General features: G+C 33.8%; 1 protein-coding gene across 1 annotated transcript; it reads right to left on the bottom strand.

Moving 5' to 3' along the window:
* Positions 1–8,346: 8,346 nt before the first annotated feature.
* Positions 8,347–16,067, bottom strand: LOC134722469 (uncharacterized transmembrane protein DDB_G0289901-like). Its single transcript, XM_063586090.1, has 2 exons — positions 16,010–16,067; positions 8,347–11,225 (listed from the first exon to the last, which is right to left on the bottom strand). Exons 1-2 carry the CDS (start codon positions 16,065–16,067, stop codon positions 8,347–8,349), a joined length of 2,937 nt encoding a protein of 978 aa, XP_063442160.1.
* Between the last annotated feature and the right edge of the window lie 6,456 nt (positions 16,068–22,523).

Genomic DNA, 22,523 nt, shown 5'->3' with positions numbered 1-22,523 from the left:
CCTCAAAAGTAGTCAGTTGTATCATTTTATGTGTTAGTCCTTACCAGTGATTTTATTTTGCGCCAATTGGAATTTCAGTCGTGCAGATTAAATCTTTCATTTGCATATTAATTCATAATCAGTTTACCCCCAAATGATACGTTTTGTTTACGCCAATCAAACAGGTTGATAGTATAAATAAAAGATTTCTATTGAACAGAAACTTATGATAATAATGTTACAGCATAGTTTTGATGAATTATTTGTCCTATTCATCAATGAACAAAATGAAAACAGCACAGTAGGCACTAATTTGTTTTTTTTAAATGCTGAGATTGTACTTTTCCCGAACAATTAGTGACTGACTGTATCTTTCATTGTTTTATTATTATAATGCTGTCAACATCTTTTGTGATTCTGGCGTTGTAACATTTTAGGTAAACCTTCACGTATACAATTTGTCTATATTTTTAAAACATAAAATATGGATACCCTATATGTGAGGTCTAACAAAACTGTAGACGTATGTTATTCTATGAAGTTACCGAAAAAATGTGTTAATGTTGTCATCTCAAACATGTGGAGACTATATAATGTTATGGCTTTAAGTGACTCTCAGTTGTGCTTTAAAATTTAGAATGATATTAGAATTGAAATTGGAAATGGGGAATATGTCAAAGAGACAACAACACGACCAAGGAGATGATACAGTCGAAGGCCATCTAACTTACCTAAATACTAAACGGAGGGATAGTCTGTCCGATATGTTTTACGGGATGATTCGTATTCAGTTAACATCATATTTAAATAAAACGTTTCCGTCATGAACCTATAGATCAGTAACTATAAATCATCACGCAAATGTACATGTATTTCATAACGATTTTTAAAATGTCAGTGTATCTGTGTTTATTGAATTTTTGGTTATGATATTAGTAAATATAGTGCAAAAAAAGGACTAAAATAAACAATTTTTAAAACGGATATTAAAGTAGTCACTGTATTAAAAAAAGTGACTAAGATTATGATGTACTGTAATTACTCAAAAAAAGGGACGAAAGATACTGTTGTCAAATTCATAGATCGAAAAAAAATGAAAACACCGTGAATTAAAAAAGAGACACACATACAAATAAAAGTACACAACAAACTATAAAGAAAACTGAAGATTAGGCAGAATAAACCCCACCAAAACCCGGATGTGTAATCAGGTGCTATGAAAAGATAAGCAGACCCTAATCTCATGTGGCACCCGTCGTGTTGCCGGTAAATAGTCTTCATTCAGTAGGTGATGAAAAGGGAAGGGGACTGTAGACGACATCTGTGAAACGTTAACTAACTCGTGCTGGCGTTTGTAAAATTTACTTAAGGATGCCTTCAATTTCACCATTTGGAACTCATTGTTTAATAGCTTCCTTGTGAGCTGCAATCTTTAAACAAGGAATTCATGATTGGATAAACAATATCGTTTCAATTGGGAGATATATACTCCGTATAAAATACATATAACGGTTTTACATGACTTTTGTTACCAAACATATAGATAAATAATGATCTAATTCCTTAATAAAGCTGCCTAAAAACACGCAGCAGTAGTTTACCGAATTTTAAATCTCATAAATCTATTTAGACGATACAAACCAATGAAAAAATTACATTGATGAACCTTATGAATCATAAAAAGATCAAGAGCAGATACGTCAACAGGTTATATGTCCTCCTCCTCCTCCTCATCATCATCATAGGTTAAACCTGGTTGTATAGCTAGCTGAGCCTCCCATTTTTATGCAAGTTGTATATAGATTCCTTATATTGACACAATTGATAAAAATCCATTTTCCTGACCATGATCATTGTTAATACACAGCAATGTAGACAGGAGTGTTTTTTCTGTATAAAGTTTGGTTTGTCCGATGTGAATTTCTTAATGTTATATAATATTCGTATTAAAGGGGCACTAGCTGTCAAATTCATGGTCACCGATTTGACACAAATTTTCATATTCTATTTATAACGATGGAAAACATTTATCCAAACTATCAAAAGTGTGAAATAAGCAGTTTACAGAGCAGGGGGTCAATAATATGTAATATCGTTTCGTGTGTATTTTAGTCTGGACTCCATCTAATGGAAAATGAGTTGACCTCAGATGACCATATTGGTGATGTTAACATAAATATAAAAGATTTGGCCAACACGTGCATTTGAATTTTTATATGTCTGTTTAATTTTATTTTATAGATTAAAAATATGTGTTTCTCGTCGTTTTTACATGTAGAAGAAAGATTTTAGTGGATCGAATCAGTCATTAAATGATTTACCTTTGTTTCACTTTCAATGTTGACATTTCTGTCCTTTAAATAAACAGTACACGTACAAAGCATGCGTTGTCCATCTCTTGTTAAGGGGTTACATTGAAGTTCACATGAATACGGATTTAATGAGGTCGACTATTTCACTTGCAATTCAAGTGAATCAGTCATTATCAATATTATTTAGCTTAATTTGACAAAATTGAACCATTTTGGCTGCTATAAGCGAATTATCATTTCACTATTTCACTTCTAGTATTATTGATTGAACAAAAATAATCATACTTTAAATTTTTATGCATCTCGTAGCTAGTGCCCCTTTAGTGTACATAATGACTATCATTTTGTCGGCAGTACATTGAATTTCCTAAATATATTTTCAGATTAATGTTCAGCACTTGAATTGTACACAGTAAGTTTTTTTCGTGTTATATTTTTGTTATTGATGAACAAACCATCAGATTACTCTCATTCAATTACTGTAGATTTGCTCATATGTATTTTGAACATCAATCATTCACTGAAAGAATAAAACTAGCTTGTTTACAAGATGATCTTTGGAATTGCACTTAAAGTCTTCCTAATTCCAGCACGACAGATCGAATACGTCAGAAGCTAATTTTGTCGATATAAGAAGTCCTGATGACGCTTTACTTTATCCAGATAAACGGCAAAAACACGTAAAACGTCTTATTTAAGGTTACATTAGTGTAATGCAAATATGAAAACGAATACAGATTAATAGTGTCATACCATAAACATAATTTAAGTTGTCCAATTGCAGCATTTAATTTTGTTCTTGTCGTAGTTAGTAGACGTTATTATGTAAAACCAATTGTGCAATAATTGTCTCGTTATGATTTATGGTATGTAACACTACACTATGCGTCATCAATTGAATTTATGAATAAGTTATTATAATTCTAAAACTAAAATACATAATTTCCAAACTGTATGTTCGTGATATATATACATATCATCATTAATTGACATAGTGTCTCGATTTTATATACACATACTTTCTACCAACTGTATTTAAGACTGGAAGTCCAACAAACCTCTTTTGTTAATCAAAATATGTAAAGTACTTGATAAATGAATTAGAAATTATCACTGCACTTGAAAAACAATATCATATGTTTAACCACGTCGAAAACCACAAACGTGATTTCTTTACCTTATTTAATTACTGTAACAAACAAATTGTCTTCACAGGTTTAGAAACCACATTTCAAATAATTGAATTTTATAATATAATGGAATTTGATGCGAATGTCATACAAGTGAGAGATTAAGCGCTATAAACCAGGATCAAATCCACCTTTTTCTACATTTGAAAATGCCTGTTCCAAGTGAGGAATATGACAGTTGTTGTCCATTCGTTTGATACGTTTTATCATTTGATTTTGCCATTTGATTAGGAACTGTTGAATTTTACTCGAGTTCAGTTTTTGGTGATTTAACTTTTTATCAGTACTGCAACTGACCTCGACATAGACGCATACTTACCGACCTTCATGAAACGGATGAATAACGACTGGAAATCGCAAGAATTGTAGAAATATCGATTTTGTTTTAGCATTTGGAACAATAATTCAAAAAATCTGGGTTTGGTTGTTTAAATATCATTTAGTAATTTTTAGGTAATTTAGTACGTTTTGGGATGAAACCATGGATTTTGGTATTCTGTTTGGAATCTTAAAACAGAAATATTTTAAACAAATGCAGACAATTATAGGAAATAGTTTTACCTTAAATGACAAAAATTTCCTTTTGTTTTCAATTTTGCGTATAATTTTGAAAACTATAACATGTACAATAGATGGAGAAAACCCTTGAAAAATACCAGAATGATCAGCAATACAAGTTCTACAATTAAATCTATTGGTCAAAATCATTTCTTGATTGAAAACAAAAAGTTCGGATGTTCGACTTTTTAATAGAAGAAAGTAACCAAAACTACTACTATGATACCACAAATTAATAAAGAATTACTTGAAGGTATTACTACGCCAGATTAAGACTTTAATATCTGATCGAAAGATTATGTCTTAGCTATATAGAAATTACCCACAAATTGTTCCGTTATTGGTTTAGTATCAACTCATCATAAATCATACTAGAATAATTTACACTGTATAATCCAAACAAAAGGTTTTGGAATAAATGTGTTTTTATTTACAATATTAAAACTCTGATGAGTTCCTTAATATTACTTTCAGAAAATGACATCTTATACTGACTGACCATCACGTCGTACCTTTATCTCTTGTGAACAAATCTGTGCAAAGGTTTGGTTATCCTTTACATCTTCAGCGCTGGACTTTACATCTTCAGAGCTGGACTTCACATTTCCAATGCTTGACTTTACATCTTCAGCGCAGGACTTTACATCTCCAGCGCTTGATTTTACATCTCTAGCGCTTGACTTTACATCTCCAGCGATTAATTTTACATATTTCAGTTTCATTATGTATATCTCTTTCATATTCATTTGTTAAATTTACTGTTTGCAATAGCATTAAGTATTCTATATAATAAGGATGTTCGTATCCCGTGCATAAAAACAATGCCGTATTTGTCAAAACCTTTTCAACTTTTGATCTTCAGTGTTGTACAACTTTGTACCTTTTTCACGTTCGATCTTTTATATCTAGGCGTTATGTATTCAGGTTTAGTTTTCTGTAATTAGGTAATACTTTAGTTTCTTTGTGTATATCTCTTTCATATTCATTTGATAAAATTTACTGTTTGCAATAGCATGAATTGTTCTATATAATAAGAATGTTCTTATCCCGGGCATAAAAACAATGCCGTATTTTGCGAAACCTTTTCAACTTTTGATCTTCAGTGCTGTACAACTTTGTACTTTTTTCACTTTCGATCTTTTATATCTGGGCGTCACTGGTGAGTCTTGTGTGGACAAGGCGCGTTTTTGGCGTATTGAATTTTAAACCTGATGCTTTTTGTTATCTATTAATCATGTTTTTCTGTGTCTAATATGTTCTCCTATTTATTTGTATTGTAGTCCTGTAATATTATGTTGTCATTTCAATGTTATATTTAACTTTGCCATTAAAGTGCGAGGTTTGGCATGCCTTATAACCAGGTTCAACCCACCACTTTTATTCCCCTTTAAAAGTGTCCTGTACCAAGTCAGGAAGATGGTCATTGTTATAATATTGTTCGTTTCTCTTTGTGTTGCATTTAAACGTTGAGTCGTTTGTGTTTTCTCTTATTTTTGAGATATTGAGATAAGACGTGGCACGGTACTTGTCTATCCCAAATTCATGTATTTGGTTTTCATGTTACATTTGTTGTTCTCGTGGTGTTTTGTCTGATGATTGGTCTGTTTCTGTGTGTGTTGCGTTTCGGTGTTGTGTCGTTGTTCTCTTATATTTAATGCGTTTCGCTCGGTTTTGGTTTGTTACCCCGATTTTGTTTTTTGTCCATGGATTTATGAGTTTTGAACAGCGGTATACTACCGTTGCCTTTATTTACATCTCCAGCGCTTGACTTTACATCTCCAGTGCTTGATTTTACATCTTCAGCCCTTGACTTTACATCTCCAGCGCTAGACTTTGCATATCTCCAGCGCTAGATTTTACACATCTCAAGCGCTAGACTTTACATCCCAAGCGCTAAACTTTACATCTTCAGCGCTTGACTTTACATCCCCAGCGCTAGACTTTACATTTCCAGCGCTGGACTTTACATTTCCAGCGCTGGACTTTACATCTCCAGCGCTAGACTTTACATCTTCAGCGCTGGACTTAACATCTCCAGCGCTAGACTTTACATCTTCAACGATAGACTTTACACATCTTCAGATCAGGACTTTAAAAGACACTTTATAATCTGTGTTAGACCAACAGGGCTCCGTAGTATTAAACTTCATCTTAATATAAGTATCCGAATAGAATATTAGAATATTTATAACTTTAAACTCTGGAGTATGCAATTTGTCAACAGTTCACCTACTCTATGGACAGACAATCTGGCACTTTGACATGTACGAGCAACTGAAAGAAGCCAAATCATGCTTACAATCGATACGAAAAATATTAGCAAGCATTTAACCTGACTGTATGTTAACATTTGAAATGAGAACGAGAGTGTAAGAAGAAATAATGGAAAGAATGTTAACAATGAAAACCTATCAAATATTGACTATAGAATAGAATAGGAAAAAATACAACATAATGAACTAAATAGGACCTTTGATGGAGAGTTGCTTCAATGGCAGGCTTATCATATCTTTTAATATTTATAAAGCATGGATAATATCTGCCAAACAAAACTTGATTAGTTTTCTCAATTGAATTTTGCATATTTTTCATGTCGGTATCTTTTATAGCCGACCACCGGGTATGGGTTTTTCCATTGTTGATAGCCGAATGGTTGCCTATATTTTCTCACATCAACTTCAGTTAATCTTTGGTGGATGGTTGTATTATTTACACCAGCCCAGTAGTCAGCACTTCGGTGTTGACATGAACATCAATTATGTGGTCATTTTTATAAATTTCCTGTTTACAAAACTTTATTTTTTTTTGAAAAACTAAGGATTTTCTTATCCCAGGAAAATATTACCTGAGCCGTATTTGGCACAACGTTTTGGAATTTTGGATCCTCAATGCTCTCCAACTTTGTACTTGTTTGGCTTTATAAATATGTTGACATGAGCGTCACTGATGAATCCTATGTAAAAGAGACGCGCGTCTGACGTACTTAATTATAATCCTGGTACCTTTGATACCTATTACAATAGAACCACATCTATTGTTCCCTATATAACAGGAGGTTTGAAAGCAAATAACTTAACCCTGCAAATTGTTTTTGTATGCTGGTCCAAAATTAGAAGTCTGTAATTCAGTGGTAAAAATGTAGACAATTGTTGATGTATACCATTTTTTTTGTTTATTTTTGTCTACCATAAGGCCATTGAGTTTCTCTTTCTCATCTGTTTCAATTTTATTTTGTTATCACCTTTTAAAGCTGACAATGCGGGTATGCGTTTTATCCATTGTTGAATGCCTTACGGTGACCTCCATTTTTTAACCTCTACGTCATTTGGTCAGTGATGGATAAATGTTACATTTCAATCATATCTCATCTATTAATTTTTATATCAGCTGTTTACAAAACTATGAGTTGTCTACCCCAGACGAGATAACCTTAGCTTGACTTGACACTACATTGTCTGGTGTACTCAATTGTAAGCCTGGTAGCTCGGTGAGTGTTTTTTTAAACCTTAATTATGTTGCTGAACTGGAACTTATAAACACAGTATTGTTTGTTCACCCTCTGAACAAGGTGGTGTAATCATGTGGCTTTGATTGTGTGTGTTTGGGAAAATGACTTCTTGAACTTATAATAGCTTTTAAAAACTATTTACTTCGCATGAACTAACTCCCTTTTAAAGCTTTTTAGTTATTTGATAGTGTAAATTTTTCAACATGAAATGTCATTATGGTTCAGTAAAACTTACAAAAATTAACTGTTTGAAAATAACGTAATTATCAATTTTTTCATTAAATCTTTATTTTGTTTTTGACTCAACAGAATACATAGGCCTTCATTACTAGATGTATTTTTTTAATTTCAATATCATAGCTCCTTGCAAGTGTAGTAAAACAAAGCCGATTTGTTTGATCACTGCCTATCAAACTTCAAATACAATTGCTGGAAATAAAACAACTCAAAATGCAATTGAACATCACATTAGAAAATTTTACACATTTTTTCGTTTGATCTCTAATATAACATGGTATTTAAAAAATGTATATAACCTTATATGAAAATCGCACGTATCAATTCTTTTGTTTTGTAGATCCCCAAGATAGGAATAATTCTAATTCGTCTCTGATTTTGTTTAGTCAGATTAACAAAATAAGTTATCATATATCTTTACCAAATGGACGGTCGATGGAATACTAATCTAATAATTGGGTAGTTGTCGTCTCGTCCTAAAAACCTAAGTCAAATTATGGAATATTTCATCTGTGTCATCGTCATTGTTGTCTAAACCTAAACTCTAGACAATGGCCGTCTTTTAAGCAGTACGACTTCTTAAATTTGGAGTATTCAACCGTCTAACGATGTTTGATGCTCTTCCCTTATCCTCCCACCAATCATCCATATCTGAATCATCATCTTCCCATCCCTCGGAAAGAATCGTTTTCGGTATTACTACTTTTCCATTCCCCGGAACTTTGGTGGGATTTGCAGTTTTCGGATTAAAATTTCGTTCGGAACTATCACTTTCCCATAAATCATTGTCATTGCTGTACCAATCGTCGCCGTTATCATTATTTCTGCCGTCTTTGTCGTCGCTGTACCAATCGTCGCTGTACCAGTCACTGTCGGAGTCACCAGAATGAGCCCTCTTCTTTACTTCCGACTTGATATATTTATTGTTATTTTTATTATTTCCATTCTTCTTAATTAGTTTGTCGTCCCATTCCTCGCTAGTACTACTATACCAGTCACTGTCGGAATCACTAAAATGAGCCCTCGCTTTTTCTCCCGCCCTGATATTATTTTTGTTTTCATTATTTCCATTTGTGTTATCCTTTTGGGCTTCCCATTCTTCACTGCTATACCAATCACTGTCTGAATCACTAAAATGAGCCCTCGCCTTTTTTCCCGCCTTGATATTATTCTTATTATTATTATAATTATTATTATTATTTCCATTTGTTTTAATCCTTTTGTCTTCCCATTCTTCACTGCTATACCAATCACTGTCGGAATCACCCCTTGGCCTTAATACTGCCTTACTAATGTTATTCTGTTTATTACCTCCATTCTTGTTAATTATTTTACTGTCCAATTCTTCACTTGTAATACTATACAAATCATCTGATATGTCACTGGAATCCTCACTATACCATTCCGAGTCACTGCCTAGAGCATTGTTTCGAACTCCAACCGGACTTTTAGGTGCTCTAGTTATCATCGCTGATTTTCTTATTGTAAATCTACTGTCCGAGTCACTATCCCATCGATCACTATACAAATTACTATCAGAATCATATCTAATTGTTGATACCAATTTGTTCCTGTTATTGCTAGCTGGATGATTTCCGTCACTATCACTATCCCAACCATTGTCACTACCCCAGCTACTTGAACTGCGACCACCACGTACTGTGTTTGACCTCCATGTACCATCAGAGCTATCGGAACTGAAATCCCAACTGTCAGGATCAGGAACCCATCTTCTACCAGATCTTGATCTCCCTTTCATATGTGGCTTACCACCTCTATTTCGTTTTACTGGATGATAACCTTCAGTTGGTTGCGTCGTTTCACCACCTCCATTTATCATACCACCTCTATTTGTCATATCATCTCCATTTGGCAAACCACCTCCATTGATCATACCACCTCCATTTGTCATACCACCTCCATTTGAAAAAACCCCTCCATTGGACATACCACCTAAATTTTTCATACTACCTCCATTTGACAAACCCCCTCCATTTGTGAAACCATCTCCATTTGGCATACCACCGGCATTTGTCATACCACCTCCATTTGGCATACCCCCTCCATTTATCACACCACCTCCAGTTGGCATACCACCTCCATTTGTCATACCATCTCCATTTGTCATACCACCTCCAACACCTCCATTTGTCAAACCACCTCCATCTGGAAAACCATCTCCACCATCTTCTTTTGGCATACCACCTCCACCATTCCCATTTGGCAGACCACCTCCATTTGTCATGACACCTTCATTTGGAAAACCCCCTCCATTTGTCATACCACCTCCATTTGTCATACCCCCTCCATTTGTCAAACCACCTCCATTTGTCATACCACCTCCATTTATCATACCATCTCCATTTGGCATACTACCTCCATTTGGTAAACCACCTCTACCATCTCCATTTGGCATACCACCTCCATTTGGAAAACCACCTCCATTTGTCATACCACCTCCATTTATCATACCATCTCCATTTGGCATACCCCCTCCATTTGTCATACCACCTCCATTTACTATACCATCTCCCTTTAGCATATCACCTCCATTTGGAAAACCACCTCCACCATCTCCATTTGGCATACCTCCTCCATTTGTCATACCACCTCCATTTATCATACCATCTCCATTTGGCATACCACCTCCACCACCTCCATTTGGCAGACCACCTCCATTTGTCAAACCACTTCCATTTGTCATACCACCTCCATTGATTATACCACCTCCATTTGTTATACCCCCTCCATTTGCCAAACCACCTCCATCTGAAAAACCAGCTCCACCACCTCCATTTGTCATCCCACCTCCATTTATCATATCACCTCCATTTGGCACACCACTTCCATTTGTCATACCATCTCCATTTGACATACCAACTCCATTCGTCATACCACCTCCATTTGACATACCACCTCCATTGATCATACCACCTCCATTTGTCATACCCCCTCCATTTGTCATACCACCTCCATTTGGCATATCACCGGCATTTGTCATACCACCTCCATTTATCATACCACCTCCATTTGGCATACCGACTCCATTGATCATACCACCTCCATTTGTCATACCCCCTCCATTTGTCATACCCCTTCCATTTGTCATACCCCCTCCATTTGGCATACCCCCTCCATTTGTCATACCACCTCCATTTGTCATACCACCTCCACCACCTCCATTTGGCATACCACCTCCATTTGTCATACCATTTCCATTTGTCATACCACCTCCATTTGTCATAACACCTCCATTTATCATACCACCTCCATTTTTCATACCATCTCCATTTGACATACCACCTCCATTTGTCATACCACCTCCATTTGTCATACCACCTCCATTTGTCATACCACCATCTCCATTAAACTCACCATTCCCATTACGTTCCCCATTTTCATTACCGTTTCTACTGTTTGATCCATTATCCCCGGTGCCTCCTGTAGATAAAGGTATATTAAGATTAAAAAATACAAATTAAGTTTGCAAATAGTAAAATAAACACTTATGTCTATATTTCAAGGCATAGACAATACTAATAGATTGATTGATTGATGACTACTAAATGGCCATCAACAAATTATACATGCATATATAGAACACTAACAAGAAAGAAATTTAAAACATTTATGTAATCTGTTTTAGATTGTAAATTTCTTAGCATTTTGAAGGTTACTATGTTGTAAAGGTTTTGCTCATTGTCGATGGCTGTACGGTTACATATAGGACTTTACAGAAACTCACTTCCGAAAGCCCGAATCTTATTAAAATATACATTTAAATATAGATTATTGTCTTCGTTTAGAAGTATACTGAAGTGCAGAGTACCGACGTGAAGTAAAACAAAGCTATGTGTATATTTAGGTTACACACATTATCAGCTTTATAATCGTGTTTGCCAACGAGTATATTGGAAGAAAAAATTCCATTTCTATTTTTTTGTCTTTATATACACCTAAAAGTATTTTAAAATCAATATTAGATTAGTATAAAGATCCATTTTGTTACATTTTTTATCAATTTATTTGGCAATCGCCAATGGCAGTCAACAGGGTTTAAGAACATCAGTTGTTCGACCTGTTAGTTAAATGGGTTTTGTTAAAATATACTTTTTCACTTTTTTTGGTCTTTTGGAAAATGTTGTTTGTGCTGTTTTTAGATCCCTCTACTACGAAATTTGTTTTACACTCTCACGTATAAAAATCGCGGTTTTTATCCAACGCACACATGGGTTTGAACGTTGTTTTCAATTCTGACTTGTTTATAAATTTTCGTTTGGGCTTGTATTATATTTTCCCTCCAGTTTATATAATCCGTTCATCCTATTTCAACTATTTTTTTTAAATATTCAAGAGTCTATCCTAACTTGAGGTAAATTATGTGGCCGTCCAAATACCATGTCTATCCCTAACATCAACGAAGAGACATTAATTGTCGAAATCAGGATATGGTGTACTCATGTTTGTGGTATAACATCTTTGCCACAAGTTTATTGTTTTCTGTTTGGTATTAGATTAGTACAAAGATCCATTTTGTTACCTTTTATATATAGTTTGTCTAAACAACAGCCCAACAATGTTAGATCTGTAAATTTGAGGAAGCATTTTTTTTATCTTCCCTGTCCCGAATTCGAACGCATGCTAATCAGACGGAAACCCAGTTGAAATAGAACAAAAGAATCGAATCTCCTTGTTAGAAAAAGCGCTAAATGCTTACTGTAATGTTTGCTATAGTAACAAAATCTAAAAAAACTATTAGAAACAAAGAAAAAAGACAGTTTTAGGCTAAATAACGAAGTATTTTATTATAAAAACATCATTTGCACAAGTTTTCAATATATCTATTACATAATTAAGCAGAACAATTAGGTATCAAGTAGAAAACATGGGTGTTTTTTCAGTTGGATCTTAAAAAAATGATACGATGGATAAAATCTGTTGTAGAGTCGTCATTGGTTCAGATGTACTTATAATACCGAGACTTTATAATAACCAAGCTTGCGTTGGGTGGGTGTTACCTTTACTCGTTAGATTTATTTAGTATTGAAGCACAGTACATGATATAATAGGCATGACGACGGAATTTTAAGATAACAGCTTAATTATCTATTGTAAAGCTACCTACAAATGAATGTAAGATGCAGTTACAAAACTAATTGTATTATAAGTACGTCTGAACCAGTGACGACTCTACAACAGATTTTATCCATCGGATCGCCAGCAGTGATGGTGATACAAGGCTGAAAATTCATTCTGTATATATAATTCGTCTAAACAACAGCACAACACTGGTAGATCTGTAAATTTGAGGTAGCAACTTTTTTGGTTCTTCCCTGGCCTAGATTTGAATCTCATGCTAATGGGATATCGTGGCACAAAATCGCCTTGCACTTTGACCACCTAGGCTCTAGACACTAAAGCTTTCGGTGGCTAAAAATAGCAACAATTAACATTCAATCTAATTAGGCGTGGATCAGTTTGAAAATAAACTGATGCAGTTACTAAATTGGATTATATACATGTCTGAGAATGTAACCTTAACATACGAATGAGTGTTAAAGAAATAGTTGTCATATTCTATATATATCCACGCAGTATTTTGCTAATCAAATTAGCTACATAAGGCATGTGCAGCCATCCAGGTGAAAATCATATGACGGACCACCAATAGACAGAGAAAAGGTAGGATTTCTGTTTATTTATTTGTTATTTTTATGAAATTGAAGAATATGTGAAGACATAAATATTTTCGATTGTGAGATGTTAGATTTTCTTCAACCGTTTTAGATTTACGGAGAAATAAGTAAACAAGCATGTCAAATTGATGAATTGACTGAACCTTGCCTCGATTTGTTTTAATTTTATCGTTGAATTGTGCACCTTGTAAGGTAATTAAGGTACAGAAAGAAACATATTAAAACGGAGATTGCAAGACTAGTCACTTTGAGCATCTCAATGTTTGTATTTGTGTGCATGGAAAGAATTATGATATAAAGCAACAAAAATCAACCACTAAATTACATGCTACTGGATGCGGGACTTGCACATTCAAAGAATAGTGGGTTAAAACGCATCGGCGCAAACCCCTCACCTCCCACCTTTCACAGTGATGTAACAGCATGTAACATAAGAACAGTCAAACTACAAAAATCAGTTGTACAGGGCATAACTTGTTCAATTACAGTGTCTGTATAGTAAATGTGCTTAAAACTATATCTTTGTTGTGATATGATTATAACTTTTACTTTAATATATAAATAGACCGTTAGTATTCTCAATTGAATTGTTTCCTTTTTTTTTTTTATGTCGGAGCCTTAAATTGTCCAATATACGGTATGGGTAATTCTTGCTTTAGGCCGTACAGTTGCCTACAATTGCTTACATCCACTTTATTTGAACTTTGGTGGATAGTTGTCCCATTGGCAATCATACCACATCTCCTGATTTTTAAAATGAAAGGCAAGAGGGGGGGTCTCAAAATCAACTTGCATATACTATTACGATTCCCCAAAAATGTATAAATTTAGTAATCCAATGGCGGGGAGGGGGGTCGTCTAAAACTCAACTTGCATATACTATTACGATTCTCAAAAAATATATACTGTAGATTCATTTATTTTCGTGGGTACCAATTTTCGTGGATTGAGGAAAACTTACATGTTCGTGGATGTTTGATTTCATGGTTTTGCCGAAGTCTGCATACAAGCCATAAGAAAATTTGTCATTCGTTGAACATTTAATTTCGTGGTTCGACTGTTCCCACAAAATCCACGAACATTGGTATCCAACGAATAATAATGAATCCACAGTAAACTTAGTAATCCAATACACATCCTATTTGGCGGTTGTCCCTTTTTCTCTTTTCTTATAAAATATTAAGATGGTATACACTATAGAGTTATATTATATCAGTGGCGGACGCCCCTTTTTTAGCAAACGATAGCTTAGATTATTATGTCATGATTTTCAAGGTTTATAAATGATAACTGTCAATGTACAATAATCATTACACAATGATGAGATAAAAAACCACATTTATTTATAAAATTATTGATTGTATAATCCTTATTGCATTTTATGGATGGCCAGAGACATTTACTAATTAAGAATTATATATAGTATAATAGTTACAAGGAGGGGTATCTAGATTTTTGATGTATGATTATTGGAATCACAGCGCCGTATGAAAATGCATGCATAATCATATGTTGTCTTATTCTCTTGCGTTATTATGGACATTTGTGTTTAGAAATTTTTCTTATCAGACGACAGTAGAAAGAATTTCACACCCAAGGTAGAGTGGAATATTTATTAGAATAACCATTCTGTTGTCCAAGAATAACCCATATCAAATATCTGTCCTTCAATTTGCAAGGCCACACAAATATACACTATCCAAATTTGATCACTTAAATTTACATAATTCATAAAAAAAAAATTAATAGAGAGCTTAAACTCATATTGCATAACAACCTTCATTTCTTTGTATTTCGCCGTAAAAGTATTTGTTTTATACAAAGCAAGATTAAAAATTATTTGTTTCCTATAAAGCAGGAATTCAAGTGTTTACGGATTCAAATAAACGATAAATTGTCCTCTGAACGACGTATTTTAATTTATTGTATACGATTATTTTTTATGAAAAAAGCGGGTCCTGCTTTGTGAAATTTTACCACGAAACTGGGTCGTACACATTGACAAAACTGGGTCCTTCAAATTTAACATGACCCATTTCTTTCGTTCCGTGCTCTTTAATACAAAAAAATGATGTACTTAACGTGACTAGTCTTGCAATCTCTGTGTGAATACCTTTCAGTCCGTACATTTCTTTCCGTACAATATGCACAATGTAATGAGAAATTTAACAAATTCGAGGCAAAGTTCACTCAATTCATCATTTTGACGTTCAGGTTTATTTATTTCTCCGTTGTTCTAAATCGGTTGTAGAAAATCTTACATTTCACAAGCGTAAATAGTTATATGTGTATAAATATTCTTCAATATCATAAATATAACAAAACAAAAAAGAAATCCTACTTTTCTCTGTCTACTGGTAGTCCGTCACCATACCCGATATTAGATACTTTTGAATCCAAAAATTTTTTGCCGTGGTAGTTTAGACACAAGGAAATCGTCCTATCGCGTCTCCATATTTTCTTATATTTACATTAATTTCTTTTTGTGTGTACAAAATATATATGCTACAACCCTATTTTTATACATACCTGCATCAATATAAACTATAAATAAAATCAGAATCCATATCACACCCAACTTTCCCATTTTGAAAGATTTGTTGTTCACACAATAAGCTTTGTAGCGTCCTCGTGTAATAGTTTCCTGACACTAGATGTCATTTTATAACTTATTCGAGATATGTGTATACTTAATTAAACATTTCATATATTATATGCGTGTACAAAATTAATTACTATATATTTCATTAAGATCTGTACATTTTATCTGTTCTCGACTGTACTGGTATTTACTCGACCAGTCTGAATTGGTCTGATATTTACTTGATAATAACCGACTGTAGTTTAAACCATACTTAACCGTCTGAATTTGTACTTGATCTGTTCTTAACCATTTTATACGGGTATGAACCATGCTCGACCTAGTCTGAACCATGCTCAACCTAGTCACAACCATACTTGACCTTGCCAAATACAGCTAATGTAATCTATTTCTTAGGTAGAAAAGCCTTAGTATTTCAAAAATGCAAACGTTTTTTAAATAGATAATTTATAAATATGACCATATCAATGATAATTCATGTGAGCACAGAAGTGCTGGAATATGTTACTGCTTTCAGATAACAAATGTATATTGTTATTAATGTGTCTGACTTTTTAATGTTTTCTGGATCCATAACTAATTTACTTCAGGAAGTTGGCTACTCAGTTTCCAAGTAATAAGCATCTCATAACACTAGTATATACTGATATGGGATTATTAAAGAAACTATATGAGTATATAGGTCAATGTGCTTGTTTTTCGAAATTCTAGACATTACAAATTTTGGCGGGAAAATATTCTCTGTTGATTTTTCATAGCTTTATCATTGACAAGTTTAAGTTCTCAAAAACTATTAAAAAATAACAAAGATTGTATAAGACTTTTACAGATGGCTTATAATTATCAATGTAAAAGATTTATAAAAAGAAAAATGGGGGTTAGTGGGCAAATATTTTAAAGCATTTAAATGGATAAAACCTGAGGATTCCGTAAATCTGACAAAGAATCCAAAACATGACAAGCAAACACCCCTCAGCGAGCATAGATATGTATTAATTCTGCAGGTAATACAGTTTATTCAGTTCTATTAAAGCAACTACATTATAATCTGCACATCCTTACCCTTTGGTCTTTAGTGTAGAACTTTCTAATTGTCAATTCTACCACATTTATTATTTTGATATTACTGAATGAATTGATAATTCTAAAATTAAAAAATGACAAGATAAGAATAGAAGATAAGATCTTAATGTAGGGTGAGAAACATTACCATTTATTAAATATGAATACCGAATAGCTTTTGAATATAAATTCTTCACTATGCATTTTTAGGTTAAAGAAAATTTAAACAGAATTGGAGATCAACTGCATATTGTTTACACACTCAAGATTGACTTGAGTACGGAAATATGGTAAAAAGGAACTCTCTAGTGCGATAAAAAAAAACACTGATTGTAAGATACTTTTACAACAAAGTCACGTCCGAACAGCAGACATGCAGATTCAAAGGTATCATGTAGTTTCTCACGTAAAAGAACTACATGTATTGGATTACTTTTGGTCTTCTGTTCCATTTAGCAACGCAAAATGTCTGACCTTAAAGATAATGCATTATTTTACATAAATGTTTTTTTGGACCTTAACTGTGGGCAGAATCAAGTAATTCATGTTATTTCTTACTAATCAAATATATTGCTGATAATCTTTGTCTTACAGTGGACTTTATTACAAAACAGAATATGAACATATAAATGATATTTAAATTTGAAATAAAACTATTTTAATGATGTTAAAATTAGGAGAAGATACTGTCATATAAGTTTTGAGATGTTCCTGAGACTAAAACGCTGAACTCATTGAATATTTATAGTAATGAAGGAACGGTGTAATTTTGTTCATCCTTGATCATCATCAATAAAACTTCAGTTACAATTTCTTGAAGGGAAACAACTCAAGATGCAATCAACTATCACATAAAAAAAGTTTATACAATGTTTTTATCGATTGATCTATATATCATGGTAATAGAAAAACAAATTATATAAAAATTATAGTCTTATATGAAAATCGTACGTATCGTTTCTTCTTTTTTTAAGACGTTTTGTAAAATCACCAAGATAGAAATAATTTCAATTCATCTTTTTCTCAATTTTCATTTTTGTTTAGTCAGGAAAATAAAATGAGGCAGCAAATTTCATTACAACCAGGATGGTCGATGGGATTGTAATCTAAACAATTGGCTAGTCGTCGTCTCGTCCTAAAAACTTAAGTCCAGGTATTGGTTTTTCATCTGTGTCATCGTCGTCTAAACCTAAAGCTCTAGACAACGGTCGTCTTTTAGCAGTACGACTTCTTAATTTTTGAGTATTCAACCGTCTTACTATGTTTGATGCTCTTCCTTTATCTTCCCACCAGTCATCCATATCTGAATCATCATCTTTCCATCCCTCGGAAAGAACTGTTTTCGGTATTACTACTTTTCCATTTCCCGGAACTTTGGTGGGATTTGCAGTTTTCCGTTTAAAATTTCGTTCTGAACTATCACTTTCCCATAAATCATTGTCATCGCTGTACCAATCGTCGCCGTTATCATCATTCCTGTCGTCTTTGTCATCACTGTACCAATCGTCGCTGTACCAATCACTGTCGGAGCCCCCAAAATGAGCCCTCTTCTTTACTTCCGCCTTGATATTATTATTATTTTTATTATTTCCATTCTTCTTAATTTGTTTGTCGTCCCATTCCTCACTAGTACTGCTATACCAATCACTGTCGTCGGAATCACTAAAATAAGCCCTCACCTTTTTTCCCGCCTTGATATTTTTATTACTTTTGTTATTTCCCACTTTGTTTATCCTTTTGTCGTTCCATTCTTCACTGCTATACCAATCACTGTCAGAATCACTAAACTGACCCCTCGGTCTCTCTTCTGCCTTATTAATGAGTTTTTGTTTATTATTATCAACCTTGTTCATTATTTTACCGTCCAATTCTTCAGAACTATACCAATCATCTGATTTGTCACTGGAATCATCACTATACCATCCCGAGTCACTGTCTAGAACATTGGTTAGAACTCCAACTCGACGTTTAGGTGCTACAGTTTTTATCGCTGATTTCCTTATTGTAAATCTATCGTCCGAATCACTATCCCATCGTTCACTATACCAATCATCGCTATCAGAATCGTCTCCAAATCTTGGTGCCAATCTGTTCTTCATGTTATTTATAGCTGGTTGAATTTCATAACTATCACTATCCCAACCGTTGTCACTTTCCCAGCTACTAGAACTCTGTCCACCGTGCACTGTTTTTGACCTCCGTGCACCATCAGAACTCTCGGAACTGAAATCCCAACTGTCAGGATCACGAACCCATCTTTTAAGCGATCTTAATCTGAATTTCCTATGTGGCTTACCACCTCTAATTGGTGGCGTTAGGTTACCACCTGTACTCGGTGGCGTTTGGTTACCACCTGTACTCGGTGGCGTTGGGTTACCACCTGTACTCGGTGGCGTTGGGTTACCACCTTCAGTTGTTGGTGATGTCACAGCAGGTTCAGTTGGTTGCATTGAAGGTGTAGCATTATCATCTCCATTTGGTCTCATTGAAGGTGATGTACTATCACCTCCTGGCAGCACAACTACTCCATTACTTCCGCCAGTTCCAGTATTTCCCCCATTTCCATCACCGTTTCTACCATTTGGTGGTTCATCTACACCTTGTCTACCGTTTGGTGCTTCAGAAAGTCCTCCTGTAAATAAAAGTAAATTGAAATTTACAAAATAGAAATTAATTAGCAAATAGCAAAATAAATACCTGTGTCTATTTTCCAAGTCAAAAATCATAGAATGATTGATTGATATGAATGCTTAATGACCATCGTCAAAACATGCATACATATACAGGAAACTACAAGAAAGGAATGTTAAGGTTTAACCTAACACTACAGGGAGATAACTCTGTAAAATCAGCTAAACGGATAATCATGGTGTATTTATAAGAAATATTAGGAATCTCAAAGGGTCAATGTAAATATTTTGTAAAAATTTTTGAACATTAAACGAGTTTTAATCAAGGTGTTGGGTACCACCTTAAGCTTTTATGTAAATTTTTCACGGGGTTAACATTTCATAATTTTTCTATATCTTGCTATGCAGTATAGATTTTGCTGATTGTTGAAGACGTACGGTTACCTATAGAACTTGCTAGAAACCCAATGAGGATTGTTAACTTCTAAGACAATCTATTAACTCTGGAAGTGATTTGTCTCTTTTGCAATCATGCCACATAGTCACACTATATATATGTAATATATAATTTTTCTAATATCAGCCAAACAATGGTAACTCTGTTTTGTTCTTCCCTAGCAAGTCGTGCTACTGAGATATCGTGGCACCAAATCGCCTTACACTATACACAACGCGCTTGACTACTCGACCATACAGGCTATACCATAATAACTCTACGGCAGATTTTATCATCGCATCACCAGTGATGGTGATACAAGGCTTAAAATACATTCTGTATGAGTAGTTCGTCTAAATTTCAGGTCAACAAGATCTGCAAATTTGCGGAAGCAAATATATAAACTTTTTTATATAGATTAGACCGTTGGTTTTCCCGTTTGAATGGTTTTACACTAGTGATTTTGGGTCACTTTATAGCTTGGTGTTCGGTTTCAGCCAAGGCTCCGTGTTGAAGGCCGTACACTGACCTATAATGGTTTTACTTTTATAAATTGTTATTTGAATGGAGAGTTGTATCATTGGCACTCACACCACATCTTCTTATATCTATATGAAGTTTGTAGAAAACACGTAGTTAATTCCTTGAATCTCAAATAGAATCATATTCAAAACAGTGTGGTCATGGCTATTGATTGACGACCTCAATTATTCCATTGACTGTGACAGATTAGGTGAACGTTTGTCTGTAACGACCATTGCTCATTTCTTACTTATTATAGAATTTAAACTGTGGGGGTCACCAAAGGTTCTTTACGCCTTTATAATCGTATTATTCCGGATTTGTTTTTCGAATTGCTTTATTTCGGTGTTGAGAACCTTTGGTGACCCCACAGATTCAGTGTCTTTAAAAAGTACACAGTGAGCAGTGATTGTTACCGACAAACGTTCACCTAATCTGTCCCAGTCAATGGGATAATTTAGGTCGCCAATCAATGGCCAGGACCACACTGTTTTGAATATGATTTTATTCAAAATAATTTAAAAACAATAACAGAGCGGAATTAAGATAATGATATCGTAGCATGGTCGATATATAAAAGAGCCTTGTTTTAAATATAAGAAAGTGTTACTTGACAACTTCTATCCAACGGTATACAAATTCAAGGGAATTTACTGACATTGAATCGTTAAGGATACAATCAATCAGTTTTTGTAATGTGGCTCGTGGATAATTAGTGTTTCATAAGTCAACTTTGGCTAAGAATTTAACTTACTTTATTACTGTACGGCGTATATAATATATTTATATAATAATTTGTATTAAACCTTTCAGAAAAATATGTGACATTTTGACCTTTTTTATTCATTTTGTTTACTTCGAAAAATAGAAAAAAAAATATTATTAATCCCTGAATTATCACTGATTTCACTCTTTTTTGTACATATATAAAATCATCGTATCGAACATACATTTTTTTCATATCTACATAAAATGTTGTTCAATGTTACCATTTAATGCTTTTTTTATACATATATAGTGAATGTTGTTTTTTTTATGCATGAAAAATCTATATGAAAATATAAAAATTATATATCACTATATTTTCACTTACCTGCATTATTATAAACTATAAATAAAGTAAATATCCATATCACAGCCAACTTTCTCATTTTGAAAGATTTGCTGTGCACTCTATAAGTCTTTGAAACGTCCTCATGTAAATGTTACCTGACACTAAATGTCCTTTTATAACTCATTAGAGAAATGTGTATACTTAATTAAACAAAAAATATATCATATGCATGTACCATGTTAATTACTATTTATTACATTAATATCTGTACGTTTACCTACTAGTGATAACTTATTCAGAAAGTGTGAAAATCGTGATCAAATGATGTAATACAAATAAATTTCTCAAAACTCATCTCACAGATTATTTTGTAATATTTTTTACCGAAGGAGCACAAATTTCACACTGAATATGAAATATGTTACTGCTTTGTGATAACAAGTATCTAAAGCCGTTGACGTGCCAGGTTCCCAATGGTTTCTGGGCCAATAACTTATTAACTGAAGCGAGCCTAAAAATGTTTATCACAAACTCAATAGTCAGCACTTCTGTTTTAACAGACAATTTTACATCATTGATATGGTCATAATGATAAATAATCTGTTAACAAAACTTTGAATTTTTTAAATTACGTAGGCTTTTCATACCTCAGGAATAGATTACATAGGCTGTATTTGGCAAAACTTTGAAGAATGTTTGGTCCTCAACGCTCTTCAACTTCGTACTATATTTGGCCA

The sequence above is a fragment of the Mytilus trossulus genome, chromosome 6 (genome assembly GCF_036588685.1).
Source record: "Mytilus trossulus isolate FHL-02 chromosome 6, PNRI_Mtr1.1.1.hap1, whole genome shotgun sequence".
Taxonomy (NCBI): Eukaryota; Metazoa; Mollusca; class Bivalvia; order Mytilida; family Mytilidae; genus Mytilus; species Mytilus trossulus.
This window is presented reverse-complemented; position numbering and strand designations above follow the sequence as displayed.